General features: G+C 42.3%; 1 protein-coding gene across 3 annotated transcripts in view; it reads left to right on the forward strand.

Annotated features, from left to right (window-relative positions):
- The first annotated feature begins 449 nt into the window (after positions 1–449).
- SPPL2A (signal peptide peptidase like 2A) overlaps positions 450–15293 on the forward strand; it is a 59382-nt gene continuing 44538 nt past the window's right edge. Inside the window, exon 1 of one of the 3 annotated variants that reach the window (XM_066342677.1) lies at positions 450–1232. In XM_066342677.1, coding sequence (XP_066198774.1) covers positions 1167–1232 — 66 coding nt within the window. In that variant the 5' untranslated portion in view covers positions 450–1166. The remainder of the gene's footprint in view (positions 1233–15293) is intronic. The other 2 variants (XM_066342676.1, XM_066342678.1) reach the window with 2 other exon arrangements.

Genomic DNA, 15293 nt, shown 5'->3' on the forward strand with positions numbered 1-15293 from the left:
ACTGTGTTTCTCACACATCCGGGTCCCTCACTAAACTGAGCTGTGGGCTGGCAGGGACAGCATCCTCTTCTGTGTTTGGTACTGAATATTCAGCCAACAAGTATATGAGGACCTGCTTTATGCCAAATGTAGGTGTAAGGGATATAGCAATGAAAAACAGAAAGATACTCTTTGCTATCAAGTGGGAAGTGACATGAGAAATAAATGAGCAGATAAGCAAAAGAATATGAAAATGAAAGTACTGTGGAGAGAATTAAAGTTAAGTGCTATGATATAAAAGTGAGTGGGTGGCTGGCTACCTTAGATTGGCTATGTCAGGAAGTGACAACAGCTGACAAGTGAATGCCAATGGCCAGGAATCCGGAGAGAGCATTCCAGCAGATACCACTACTAGTACAAAGGCCAAAGAACCAAAGGCAACTCATTGGCAAATGTGGGGAAGAGGTGAAGTTGGGGTCAAAGAAAAAATTAGGAACCCTATTAAGTAAGCTTTGTAGGCCAGACCAGAGTTTTGATTTTGTTCTAAGTGTAATGGGAAGTGACATGAGCTGATTTATACTTTTTAAAAAGACCCCTCAGGGACTGCCACGGAAGTAATGGGCTGTCAGGGCTAGAAACAGACCAGTTCGGAGAAGACAGATGTAGTGCGCTGGATAGGGTGGTCGCAGGGGTTTTGGAAAAGGTGCACAGACTTGGAATAGATACGTGATTGTGGCCAGAACCTGCTGGTGAGCAGATAGATTCCGACTCAGAGCACCTGGATAGCTACTGAGGATCAGAGCAGCGTTGGGCGACTTGGAGGAGGAGGACCTTGAAACAGTCCCTCGCCAGCCGGACTCCGGGGAGAGTTCAGGTCAGGCGGCTGCAGAGCGGCCCGCCCAGGCTCCGCAGGTGGTCTGCCGGCACCCGGACGCCGAGCGAGCCCGCCCGGCGACACGCGCGGACTCGGGACTCCACGTGCTCCGCGTCGGGGTTTCCGCGTCCTCCGGGCGTGGCCGGAAAAGGAAGTCGGCACTACAGTGGCCACCCCAGCAACAGTCGCGGCACCGGCCGAGCCCCGCCACCCGCCCGTGTCCGGCTCGGCTCCAGAGGCAGCGCCGCGGCGGGACCCCGAGGGAAGCCCCGCGAGCAGAGCAGCGCCGCGCCGCCCGGGGCCCAGCAGCGCGATGGGGCCGCAGCGGCCGCCGCCCTCCGCGGCGGTCGCCCTGCTCTGGGGCTTCCTGCTCCGGCTGGTAAGGGGGGCGGGCGGGTGCTCGGGCCTCCCCGGGGCGGGGCTGCGGCGCCCTCCCCGGCCCCCGGCTCCTGCGCGACCTCTTCCCGCGCCGACGCGGCCTGCTCTCGTTTCTAACCTTTCATTCCCCTCCCCTTCCCAGTATTCCCTCTCCTTCCAGCCTCTTTTTCACCCTCTTTCCTCCCGCCTCCCACCCCCGCTCCTGTCCTTTAAAGCCCCCGGAGTACCTCCCCCCAGGAAAGCTCTCTGCGGAGCTTCTCATGCTACCTTGACCTTGATGCTAATCGATAGTTTTCTGGGCATTTTTAATTGCTCTCTGAGATTTATCGTGCCTATCTTCCAGCTTCTTAACCTCTTTCCTCCTCGGGAAGAAGGCAAAACAAACAAACAAACAAAAAACACCAAAAACCAAAACACCGCACAGGATCCGAGGAAGGTCAGCCGTTGTTCAAGGACTGCGCTTCAGTTTTATTGCTCTAGTACAGATTCTTTTTTCTTTCTCTGTAGTTTTGCTTCGCCTTAGGGCACGTTTGATTCCCTTCTTAGGAGGTTTTGGTAGTGGTTAACGATTTAAAATAACTTTTAAAAGGACACACCAAAGTGGAATGCTTTTACTTTAAAGGGAAGAGGAGTAATGAGTATGTGTTCACAAGTGTGTTTTCATAATTACAGAAAAACGGTAATGTTTTAAAATTCAGTATCAAAACAACTGGAGCTTCAGTGGGTGGTCAGGAGCCAGTGTTCAGTGGTTCCGTTTTTGTTTCTTGTAAATGTCATTTAGGGAGTTTCAGGTTGGAAACTTTTAGAGCTTTGTTTACACAGAATTTGTAGGATGTATGCCAGTCTAGTTCTTAGCATTAGAATGTGTAACTTCTCCGAAACCAGTATATTTTGTTTACTCTTCATTTTAAGGGATTACTATTAGCAAATAATATGAAAGTTATCTTTTAACACTTATTAGGAAACCAAAATCAAAGCTTAAAATGGGTAAGTGCCTTTGGCGTATTCATAATTTTATAGGCAACATTAAGAATGAATGAGGTAATGAATGAATCAAAAAATTGCTTGGGGGAGTACAATGTAAAGAAAATAACAAAGTAGTGTTAGATTGAATCTTTGAGGTGTTACATAATTAGATATAGCCCAAAGATTACAACTCAGAAAGTATGTAAATGTACATAAAACTATAACCTAGATATAAAACTTGTTGAGTAGTTTTGCACTCATTTTCACTTGAACTTCTTAAGCTAATTGTAGGAATGTATCTTCTATCGCATTCCTTCTAACCCTGTCTCCACACAAATTAATAATTAACCTAATAATACATCAGTTGCTCATAAACTCACACTGAAAGTCTTATAAAAGGTCTGAACCCTCTCAAGAGCAAAATGTAAGCACAGTTTTCATATGTCAAGGGTTTAACAAATCTAAAGGTTGTTCTTGTTCTAGATTGTAGCTAGCCTATTGCTCCCACATTCTAGATTTTATTCTTCCTATACTGCACGTGTCTATTTTGTTACATCTTACTATATTACTTGGGTTCTGTACTACTCATTCCCAGGGTTGTAGGGACTGTAGGAGGAAGAAACTTTCCACCATCTTTTGTCTGCTCTAATAATCAAATAAGCATAACACAGATTAGCAACAAAAAAGTAACAAAATTTATATATACGGCAATCCCACATGCACAAGAAGTTCAGGGATAGGAAAGGAAAATGGGTATATAAGACATTCCTGAGCTAGGAAATGAGGTATCGTCACTTGGGGGCTTCAAAGAATCATTGCAGGATGATAAGAAAAGCAAATGTTTAACAAATGGAAATTTGTCCTTTCCTAGAGACAAGCCAAAAGATGTTACCTGGTATGATCTTTCATTATGGCAAGGTCTCTAATTCAAGTTCTTGTCAGTAGTCAGGACCAGTAGAAGTTTGTCCTGGCCCACAGACAAAATTGCCTTTAGCTCAAAACAATCCGAATACCACAGAGCCACATCTTGGAACAACTAGCTCTGAACCTCCACAGGACTAAGTAACGTTCTTTCACTCCACAAACATTTACTGTGAATCTGTTATATGCCAGGAACTGTGCTGGTGACTGAATAAATTGACAAAATCTGTTTCAATATTAAAGATCTTTTTTAGTGCTAACTAGTATTACTGATTTTCTGTTTCTTGTTGCTTTCTCAATGGTTTATTTCCTCTAGTCTCTTCCTTTAACTTCCTGAAATGATCTATTTATCATAATTTTTTTGAGGAACTCAAATCTGGTGTCCTTATCCTCAGCAAGAACTCTCTCTCTCCCTTCTGCTTACTGACTGGATACCTTGTTCCTTTCCTACAACACTGTTTGGTGGTGGTGGTTTGTTTGTTTGTTTGATTTGTTTTTGACTATTTTCTCCCTGAAGCCTTTGTTTATTCCTCTTCCCTAAAAATACAGCTCTAGGTGGCCTCTGAGCTCATTTGAATTAATGATGTTAGCTTAATCATTTCATTTCTCCTTTCTGGGCTCTTGAAACTGGCACTGCTGGGCATCTTTCCCCTTAGTCATATAAGAACGGGGCCAACATCCTCATCCAGAGGCATTACATAATCTCCAGAAAACTCTACTGTATTCTGGTAAAAGAAGCAGAGAATTTGGTATTGGATAGGCCCTTAACATTATGTAGACTACCGTCCTCTTCACATCAGTGACCATACTGTGTACTGTGTATACTGAAACCAAGTCACTGCTTGTCTAGCTATTTTGCTGAATTCTAAACCCATTAAACATTAGGTGGGAATTAAAAAGAATGCCTGGCAGGTGTTCAGTTCTCTCTTGGCCTTTCCATTTTCCATTTCATACTCATCTTTCCCCAGTGCAACCCCAACTCCTAGCCCAAACTGTTAGAACTTTATTTTACAATGTTATTTGGACACAGTCACAGAGTTCTGTTTCAAAGAGAATGAATGAAGTTTAGCCTGGATCAGTTTTCTAAAATTGCTTCAAAGTTCTCTAAAGAATCCTGAACCTTTTTCATAATGTTTTTATAAAAGTTCTGTTCATCTTTTCATAACTTCAAAAAATTTGAGGTGTCATAAAGCCACATCTTGAACTTATTACAATGAAGTGATAATCAGGATCTCCAGCAGAAAAATCTCTTGCTGAAATTTGCATGCCTTTGGTACATTACAGCAATTCAGAGACTCTTCTTTAATTCTGTCTCTCTTGTCCTCTTCCTTCAACCTGCTGGGTAAACTAAGTGTGTTCTGCTACCCAGGCTATCTGAGCTGCTGTGCTATGGACTGAATTGTGCCCCCTTCCCTAATTCATGTTAAAACCCTAACCCCCAATATGATGGTATTTGGAGATGTGGCTTTTTGGAGATAATTAGGTTTAGATGAGGTCAGAAGATACATCCCTTGTGATAGGATTGGTGACATTATTAGAAAAGACACCGAAGAGTTTGCTGTCTGTCTCCCCCCCACACACACACACACATCATATGAAAACACAGTGACCAGTGACAGTCTACAGGCCAGAAGGAAAACTCTCAATGGAAACCAATCATGCTGGCACCTTTATCTTGGACTTCTATATAGTCTCTAGAACTATCAGAAAATCAATCTCTGTTTAAGCTTCCCATTCTGTGGTATTTCGTTTTGGCAGCCCAAGCTGAGTAAGATGGTACTAGGAGTGGGGTTCTGCTATAACACATATCTAAACATGTGGAAGCAGCTTTATAAGTAAAGGCTAGAAGAGGTTTGAGGCACACGCTAGAAATATAGCCATTAAGGGCGATACTGGTGAGGTGTGAAAGAGAAATGAGAAACATGTCATTGGAAATTGTAGGAAAGGCAATCCTTATTATAAAATGGCAAAGAATTTGGCTGAACTGTGTTCTAGTGTTTAGTGGAGGGAAGAATTGTGAGCAGTGAAATTGGATATTAGCTGAGGAGATTTCTAAGCAAAGTGTTCATGGAGAAGCTTGGTTTCCCTTGACTGCAAAAGGAGAGAGAGGAGCTGAAGAAGGAATTGTTAAGCAAAAAGGAAGGAATTTGAAGATTTGAAAATTCTCAGCCTATCCATGTTGCAAAATATGAGAGCTTCTTCTGAAAAGAACAATAAGGGTGTGGCTGAACAGCCAGTTCTTAACAAATTTATGGGATTATATGAGCAAAAACACCGCTAGTTTGAACCGAAGGTGACAGAGATGGGGGGAAATGAAGAAAGGTTGCTGGACTTCTTGGATTTGACAAGCTGAGAGGATGGAGCTATGTGACTGTGAAATTGGATTATTCTTCAAGAAGAGGGAAAATAGCCCCTAAAGTGACTCACTGGCTCAGGGTCAGCAAGCCTTAGGTATCTGCTGGGAACCTTGGGGTTGGGGTTCCACAGAGCCATGGGGGTGATGCTGCCACCCCGTTGGGCCTGGAAGGTGGGATGTTGAGCCAAAAAGGATTATTCTTGAGCCTTAAGATCTAAAGGAATATGTATGGCTAGGCTTTGGACCTCCTTGTGTCCTGTCACCCCTTTTTTCCTTCCAGTTTTTCCCTTTTAGTCTCTCCAATGCCTGTCTGCCATTGTTTTTTGGTATTTTTTTTTTTTTTTTGTATTTTTCTGAAGCTAGAAACGGGGAGAGACAACCAGACAGACTCCCGCATGCGCCCGACCAGGATCCATCTGGCACGCCCACCAGGGGGTGACACTCTTCCCACCAGGGGGCGATGCTCTGCCCCTCCGGGGCGCGCTCTGCCGCCACCAGAGCCACTCTAGTGCCTGGGGCAGAGGCCAAGGAGCCATCCCCAGCACCTGGGTCATCTTTGCTCCAATGGAGCCTCTGCTGCGGGAGGGGAAGAGAGAGACAGAGAGGAAGGAGAGGGGGAGGGGTGGAGAAGCAGATGGGCGCTTCTCCTGTGTGCCCTGGCCGGGAATCGAACCCGGGACTCCTGCACGCCAGTCCGACGCTCTACCACTGAGCCAACCGGCCAGGACTTGGTATTTTTTTTTAAGCAAGAAAGAGACAGGGAGAGAAACAAAGAGAGTGGGACAGATAGGGACAGACAGACAAGAAGGGAAAGAGATGAGAAGCATCATTTCTTCATTGTGGCACTTTAGTTCATTGATTGCTTTCTCATATGTGCTGTGACCAGGGGCTACAGCCAAGCCAGTGACCCCTTGCTCAAGCCAGCAACTTTGGGCTTCAAGCCACAGACCTTTGGGCTCAACCCAGTAACTGGGGCCATATCTATGATCCCATGCTCAATCTTATGACCTTATGCTCAAGCTGGTGAGCCTGCATGTAAGCCAGCAATCTCGGGGTTTTGAACCTGGGTCCTCTGCATCTCAGGCTGACACTCTATCCACTGCACCACTGCCTGATCAGGCCACCATTGTATTTTTTAAAAGATTTTATTTATTGATTTTATAGAGAGAGAAGTGGGAGGAACGAGAAGTATCAACTCATAGTTGTTTCACTTAAGTTGTTCATTGATCACTTGTTGTATGTGCCTTGACCAGGCAAGCCCAGGGTTTTGAACTGGCGACCTCAGTGTTCGAGGGCAACGCTCTATTCATTGCACCTCCACAGGCCAGGCCTACCATTATATGATATTTTAAAAGCACATAACTTGTCTGGTTTTGCAGGTTCGCAGCCAGAGAGGAGTTTTGCCTCTGATATAATTCAAGATGAATTATAGCTTGAGTCTCACCCATATCTAATTTAGATGATATTTCGATGAGACTTTGGACTTTAGAGTTGATACTGGATGAAATGAGTTAGGACTTTGGGGGTTGTTGGTGTAGAATGAATGTATTTTTTATGTGAGAAGGATATGAATTTTGGGGGCCAGAAGCAGAATGTTGTGGACTGCTTTGCATGTTCCCAAATTCTCATGTTGCAGCCTTACCTTCTAATGTGGTGGTATTTGGATGTGGGGCCTTTGGAATCAGGTCATCTTGGTAGGACCTTGTGATGGGGTTGTTGCCTTGCTTCCTCTCTTGCTCTCCCTGCCATGTGAGGACACAGTGAAAAGGCAGCCATCTACAAGCCAGGAAGGGAGCCTTTACCAGAAATCAACCATTCTAGCACCTTGATCTTGGATTTTTAGGCTCCAGACTATGAGAAAAATACATTTTTGTTGATTAAGCTACCTACTTGATAGTATTTTGATATGTCAGCCTGAGCTTAGACACACTGGCTTTGTCACATTTCTCCTTTAAGAGTCTTTGCAATTGTTCTTTTTCTTTTTTTTAGTGAGAGACAGACAGGAAGGGAGAAAGATGAGAAGCATCAACTCATAGTTGCAGCACTTTAGTTGTTCATTGATTGCTTCTCATATGTGCCTTGAACTGGGGGGGGGGGGGCTCCAGCCGAACCAATGACCCCTTGCTCAAGCCAGCAATCTTGGGCTTTAAGCTAGCAACCTTGAGTTTCAAGCCAGTGACCACAGAATCATGTTTATGATCCCACACTCAAGCCGGCAACCACACTCTCAAGCTGGATGAGCCCGTGCTCAAGCTGGTGACCTGGGGGTTTCGAACCTGGTGTCCTCAGCATCCCAGGTTGACAATCTGTTTACTGTGCCACCATTGGTCAGGCATCGCAATTTTGTTTTTCTTTCTCTATTCTGAGCAGTCTATGCATCTCATTGTGTGCTTTCTAAGTCACTGTGTATCTTCTTCCCAAAATGCAACTCCTACGTACACATCTCCTTTGAAACTCAAAATAATCCGGAGGTGGTCCAGGAAGATTGTGATGTCCTAGATCATATTGGAAGTCACAACAAAGAGGACTGGAATTCAGGGATTTAGACATTTCTTGGTAGTTTTTCACCAAATTGTGTGAAAATGATTTATTTTGTAAGTGAAAAATATTGTAGATCACAAGATTGATTGGATAAATTTGTGAATTATAAGAAAAGGTTAAACACAGAAATCATGTTTATTATCAGATCTACCAGAAAGTTCTGTTCGTTTCTATCACAAGTTTCAACACGTAAGCACATGTTTATTTGGTGCATGTGTGCCTCTCTTTTTATCACTTAATGTATACATATTGACGTAGCAAATTAACCAAAACAAAGTTGATTCACGTTAGTCTTATGTGTGAAGCGATAGTGTGCCCATGGCTACTAATAAAGTTCATTTACACCACTGTAATTTTTACGAATTTCAACAAGGAAGAAATGCTACAGAAGCATGTAGAAATTATTGAAAGTGTTTGGTGAAGTTACAGTTTCTGATAGGACATGCAGAAATGGTTCGAAAAATTCGAAACAGGTGATTTCAACCTTTCTGATAAGCTACGTTCTGGGTGACCATCTTTGATCGATGACAATGTTGTTAAGACCATGTTGGAGCAAGATCCTTTTCTGAAAACATCGGAGATCACAGAAAGGCTTAATTCAGCTCAGCAAACCATTTCAGACCATATTCGGAAGATAGGATTGGTGTAAAATATTCAAGATGGGTGCCACATGAATTAAGTCAGAAGAAGGATGATCGAGGCATCATATGCACATCTCTGCTTGCTCGGAACAAAATCGAGCCCTTCATGAACCGGATGAGAACTGGAGATGAAAAGTGGCTTACCTACGAAAACATGGTAAGGAAAAGGGCATATTGTGAACCCGGAAAACCTAGCCCTTCCACCTCTAAACCAAATTTGACTCTGAATAAGAGAATGTTGTGTATATGGTGGGAGATTCGAGGACCAATACATTATGAGCTTTTAAAACCAAACGAAAAGCTCAATTCGGAGAAGTATTGTCAGCAACTGGATAATTTAAAGACAGCAGTCCAAGAAAAGAGGCCGGCGATGTTCAATAGGAAGAACATCATACTGCATCATGATAATGCCAGGCCACATGCTGCTTTGGGGACTCGTCAAAAAATTGCAGAACTAGGCTTGGAAATTCTGTCGCATCCACCATATTCCCCAGACTTAGCACTCTCCAACTATCACTTGTTTTTGTCCTTACAAAATTTTTTGAAGGGCAAAAAATTCAAAAATGAAGAAGATATCAAACAAGCACTGGTTCAGTTTTTCGCATCAAAAGATAAAACATTTTTGCAAAAATGGGCTATACAAATTGCCCTCACGCTGGCAAGAAATCATTAATAATAATGGCATTATATTATTTAATAAAGTTTATTGACAGTAAGAAAAATATATATTTTGTTTTATTCCAAAAACGGACAGAACTTTCTGGTAGACTGTATATATAGTTGATAAATTTTTTGTTAAAATTAATCTGAAATTGCATCTGTTTACAAAAATGTAGAACAGTGTTTTTCAACCACCAGTCCACAGATCAGTGCAAGTCTGCAAAAAAGTTAATCACCCTGATGTATGAGATTATAGACCCGCCCTGGCTGGTTGGCTCAGTTGATGCAATGTCGACCTGGCATATGGATGTCCCAATTTCGATTCCCAGTCAGGGCACACAGGAGAAGCAACCATCTGCTTTTCTCCCCCTCCTTCTCCCCCTCCCCCTCCTCTCTCTCTTCCTCTCCCACAGCCAGTGGCTCAGTTGGTTCAAGTGTCGTACTAGGTGCTGAGGATAGCTTTGTTGATTTGAGTATTGGTCCCTGATGGGGGTTGCCAGGTAGATCCTAGTCAGGGCACATGTGGGAGTCCTCTCACTAAAAAGAGGGGAAAAATTATAGACTCAGTGATGTTAGTCAAATTGCTTAGTCAGGGTGATGGCTGCCTTAGTGGTCCCTGAAATAATTCTACTATTTTCACTGGTCCCCAAGTGTAAAAAGGTTGAAAACCGCTGATCTAGACCATAAAATCTTCAGGTATAGGACTTTACCCCAAGATACTAATTAAAAAATAATATTTTGATTGCCTTAGGCCAGAATTTGCCAAACTTTACCATCCCCTATGGTCTTAAATAACCTCTGTTTTGTGCATTTATATTACCTGCTTGGCCTTGTAAGCATTTGAGTTTGTAAATTCTAGTGTAAATCATAAATTATCTAACAGCTGAAATACAGCATTAAGTGGTAAGATTAGTTAGGGCAAACCAAGAAGAAGGCTGGATCTAGGTGGCAAGTAGAATATAAGCCCCATGACCAAGAAAGCCTACCTGACTCATTCTCTATTGCAGGGGTCAGGAACCTATGGCTCGCGAGCCAGATGTGGCTCTTTTGATGGCTGCATCTGGCTCGCAGACAAATCTTTAATAAAAAAATTAATAACGTTAAAAATATAAAACATTCTCATGTATTACAATCCATTCATTTCCTACCGCTCATGTTCATGGTTGCAGGTGGCTGGAGCCAATCACAGCTGTCCTCTGAGACAACACCAAATTTTTATTGGATAATGCGTAATGTACACAGGTCATTGTATGGCTCTCATGGAATTACATTTTAAAATATGTGGCGTTCATGGCTCTCTCAGCCAAAAAGGTTCCTGACCCCTGCTCTATTGTCTCCCCTACTAACTTATAGACCGTGGAGTTGAATGAATGCATGGTTACCTTGTCTCCTCTTCACAACCTCTTAGCCTGTATATTACTTGTCCCCAGATTCTCCAAGTGAAAGGAATGATCCTGGCTCTACTTTTCCTCTGGCCCACAGACTCCTTGGACTCCCTGTAAATCCTTGTTTGATGCCCTAGTTCCCATTGAGCCACTAATTAAGTAATAAGATTACACTTAATCTGTGGGTCTGGGTCTAGTCCAGGAGTGGCCAACAATTTTTGCCCCCGGGCCAGATTAGAAAGAAAACTTTTTTCATGGGCCGGACGAAATATTGCAATTAAAAAATGTTAAATACAAAAACGATTCGTTTAAGTAAACAAAATTTTATTATGTGATTTATTTATGAATAAATGTGAGTGAAAAAAATTTAATATACAATATTTTAATAAAAATATAATTACTTAATATATAAATATCCAAACTATCGCAATCAATCGAAACAATATTAATAGAATGAGCTTGAAGGGGTTATATCGCAAATAAAACAATTATTTTGTTTTACAAATAGCCTGGACATGTTTTCAGTTAGCAACAGCAGCTATTGTCATGCTATAATGCCACTTGATTCAGCACACTTGACCACAAAAATAACGAATTGTTTGACCTTGGCTGCACACTGGCAAACTCTGCCTAAAAGAATGTGGGTTTCACATCGCCGCTAAACGTCAAACAGTTCATATCAAGTACAGACGAGTATGAAAGTTGTAAATCTATACAATGGAATTTTTTTAAAAAATAAACAAGTATCGCGAATCCATTCGACCACTTATTGGAAGTTAACCCTAGATTAGTCACACGCGGAATTCTTTTCCGCATATCACTATCTTCTTAAATATCTCGATTTCCAATAATCAAAGACACTGCCTCTTCTGAGTAGCTGAGATTTTAAAGTAGCGGAGAATATTAAAAATTTAATCGCGGGCCGCATAAATTCATCTTTGGCCATGCCTGGTCTAGTCCCTTTTAGTGTATCATTTCCATAAACCTTGAATACTGGAAGTAGGAGTAGAAACAAGGTCTATTTGTCTTGATTATGTAAGCTATTAGGGAGGAAAGAGGCATAGAAAATAGATAAAAGTAAATGATCAGAAAGCTGTTCAGGCTGACTTTGAAACGTGTCATTCAGACACACAGCCCCAACTCTGCCATCCCTGTGGAAGCCCCTTATTTTTACTGTATTGCTATTGTCTTAAAACTCACATTTATGTAAAGAAAAAGATGTTTGTAAAGAAAGGGACACCTTCTACATTGCCATGAAGTAAGGATAACATAGGTGACCATACCATAATTCCTCAGCATTTACCATTCAGTGATTACACTGCAACTTTATGTCTTCTGTTTTAGGAATATAAGTGTTTTTAAATTGCTAGTTTTTACTGTAAATAAAATCTGTTTGTTTACGAAATTTGCTCTAAAGCTTCAACCCTGATATTTGGTGTCTAAAAATAAAAATAGTTTATACATTTTTTTAAGTGAGAGGAGGAGAGACAGACAGACTCCCACATGTGCCCCAATTGGAATCCACCTGGCAACCCCCGTCTGGGGACCAATGCACTCGAATCAATTAAGCCATGGCTGTGCAAGGGGAAGTGAGAGAGAAAGAGAGAGAGAGAGAGAGAGAAAGAGAGAGAGAGAAAGGGGGGGAAGGGTGGAGGAGCAGATGGTCGCTTCTCCTGTGTACCCTGACTGGGAATTGAGCCTGGGTTTTCCACACACTGGGTTGATGCTCTACCGCTGAGCCAACCAGGCAGGGCCTTATTTATAGATTTGATGAAGAAAGATTGTAGGGGGTTAACTGGAGAGAGTTACAGTTACATTCATATAGTGCCCCTTGAAACTAAAGGATCATCTATACTTATCTAATGGATAACTATACAAATAACATGAACCAGGTTTAATGGACAGACTATAAGGGTAGGGGTTGAGGAAGCTGGGACCCAGTGATATATATATTTGAAGGAATTTATGGGTGAAATGGGGAAACTGCTGGTCAGAACAATAACATTGGCTATACCAGCAGACAGCAGCTACAATGTGACTCTTACCTCTTGAGAAAATTTCTAGGAGGACCCAATAATGTATAGAAGATGGGTGAGTTTCCCTGCTATTCATGATGAAGTCCGTTACCATGTATTCTATAGACCAGCATCAGAGCATTGCCTCAGAGCTTGTTAGAAATACATAATCATAAACCCCACCTAAGACCTACTGGATTAGAATCTGCATTTCAGCAAGAACATTGGAGTTCAAGAAGCACTGGCCTACAATAAGAGAGTAAGAAATTGCTTCACAGATTATTGAGCATAATCTCCAGGAAAAACCATGCTTGACTAATCTGTTAAGGTTTTTTTTAATGGGAATTAAATATGTATATACATGGATAAAGGTTAGCACCACATTATCCAGAGCATAATCTTGATCAGATGAAAATGGGCCCAGTTACAGAATCCTGGCAGACCCAAAGGATGGCATGATACAGGGTGGGGGTAGTATGTTAGGTAAATTTTTAGCTAGAGCCTGACCAGGTGGTGGCGCAGTGGATAGAGCGTCGGACTGGGATGCGGAAGACCCAGGTTCGAGACCCCAAGGTCGCCAGCTTGAGCATGAGCTCATCTGGGTTGAGCAAAAAAAGTTCACCATCTCAGACCTAAGGTCACTGAGCAAGGGGTCACTTGGTCTGCTGAAGGCCTACGGTCAAGGCACATATGAGAAAGCAATCAATGAACAACTAAGGTGTCGCAACGAGAAACTAATGATTGATGCTTCTCATCTCTCTCTGTTCCTGTCTGTCCGTCCCTATCTATCCCTCTCTCTGACTCTCTCTCTGTCCCTGTAAAAAAAAAAAAAAAATTTTAGCTAGAGAATTGTTATTTTCAGAAGGAATATGTAAAGATTTAAATTTGGAAAATGGATCCAGTGCTAGAGATACCTTTTGAAGAAGAAAGAAGGGTAGAAGACAGACCAAACCTGTGAGCCAAGGTCAAAGTAGACTCTTTGAACTGAGCAGTTAGCTTGGAGAGGAGGAGAACAGGCTTGTTCCCAATAAGTTAATACTGGGCTGGTGAGTCAGCATCAGGAGGCTGTTGGAACAGTGGCCAGGAATTCAAATGCTGGTGGTTGGAACTACCAAGTGACTGGAGTGTAAAGCATGAATGCAGTCCCCAGAGATAGGGATTTGAAGGTCAGAGCAAGACTGACTCAGTGTAAGTATGCTTATAAATAAAAGCCCTACACATGTCCCTCTTCCAGGACTGACTGGTCTGGGGAAATGAGGAGATAGATAGTATACCTGCAAGCATGTGAGTGTATTAAACACCATTACAGTTCTTTTTTAAACTTCATCGTTTGACACTTGCCATGCCAAAAGCTATTTAGGAGAATGATGATCAAAGGAATAGGCAGCTAAAACATTACTATTGACTTAAACATCAATACTCTTTGATTTGAAAAGAAGGTAATGGAACATGGTTAAAGTCAGGTGATCTGAATAAAGTAAATTAGAAATTGTTCACGAGCAACAGGCATTCCATGAAGTTTTATGTAAAGTAAATTTGAATTAAGAAAAGGAAGTACTATATACTGTGGACTAGTTAACTTACTGCGCTTGCGTGTGAGGGTCAAGTAAAATGAGAAGATTGCACAGAGGATATGGCGTTGATCTGGAACGCTGAGGTCGCAGGTTTGAAATCTCTGGCTTGCCGAGTCAAGGCACATACGAGAAGCAACTACTATTACGAGCTGAATCTTTCTGCTCCTTCCCCCACTCATTAAATTTTAAAAAAGAAAATCTTTTTTTAAAAGGCAGAAAACAAAGGCACTCATGTGAGATAGATGACTTGCTGGCCCTGGAGAGCACTCGATTCCATGACCAGTGGTTGTAGGGACTGGTGTGCAGAGGGAGGATTTGGGGCAAGCAGTACGGAGCGGTTGCCATAGGTGGAGCTCGGGGTCCTAGAACTGAAGCTATTTAGAAGAGTACAAAAGGACTTAGAGTTTGGGATATTTAGGATGTGGAAGGAAATAATTGGGTATTAGAAGAATTTGTGTGGTAGTAGGAGACCCATGCCAGTTTTGTGAAGGAGTAATACAGAGATATAGGCGAGCCATATTCAAACTGGAGGGTGGTGATGGGGCACTAAGAGCTACTGAGGGATCTGATTGCTTAAAGGAACTTGAAGTGATAGCAAAGTTGAAAGACTGCTTGTCTTGGTTCTGGAGAGCTCGATTCTAATCGGGCCCCTCAGACCACTTTATTTTGGATCTGTTTGAACTATAAAATGAAGGGGCTCAATTATGTTACGTCTCAGTTCCTTTAAGCTCTTATTTTGAGCTTTGATATTGAGCTTTTTACTAAGAAGCTCTGTGTCATTACTGAGTGTAAAAGTTGAGTAGAGTCATAGAAGACCAGATCACAGTTGATTACAGGGGACAGTTCTGGTATTTTGGAGCATGTCTCTAACTTGGAAGATGTAAAGGAGGAAATCCTGCCCTTCCGCCCTAGGGTCTTTGTGAGTTCATCTAACACTACCGTGGGTGGACCACAAGTCTCATCTAATGCTGTACTTGTAATGTGTGAAGGGACACTGAATTTT

This window comes from Saccopteryx leptura, chromosome 6 (assembly GCF_036850995.1).
Source record: "Saccopteryx leptura isolate mSacLep1 chromosome 6, mSacLep1_pri_phased_curated, whole genome shotgun sequence".
Classification (NCBI taxonomy): domain Eukaryota; kingdom Metazoa; phylum Chordata; class Mammalia; order Chiroptera; family Emballonuridae; genus Saccopteryx; species Saccopteryx leptura.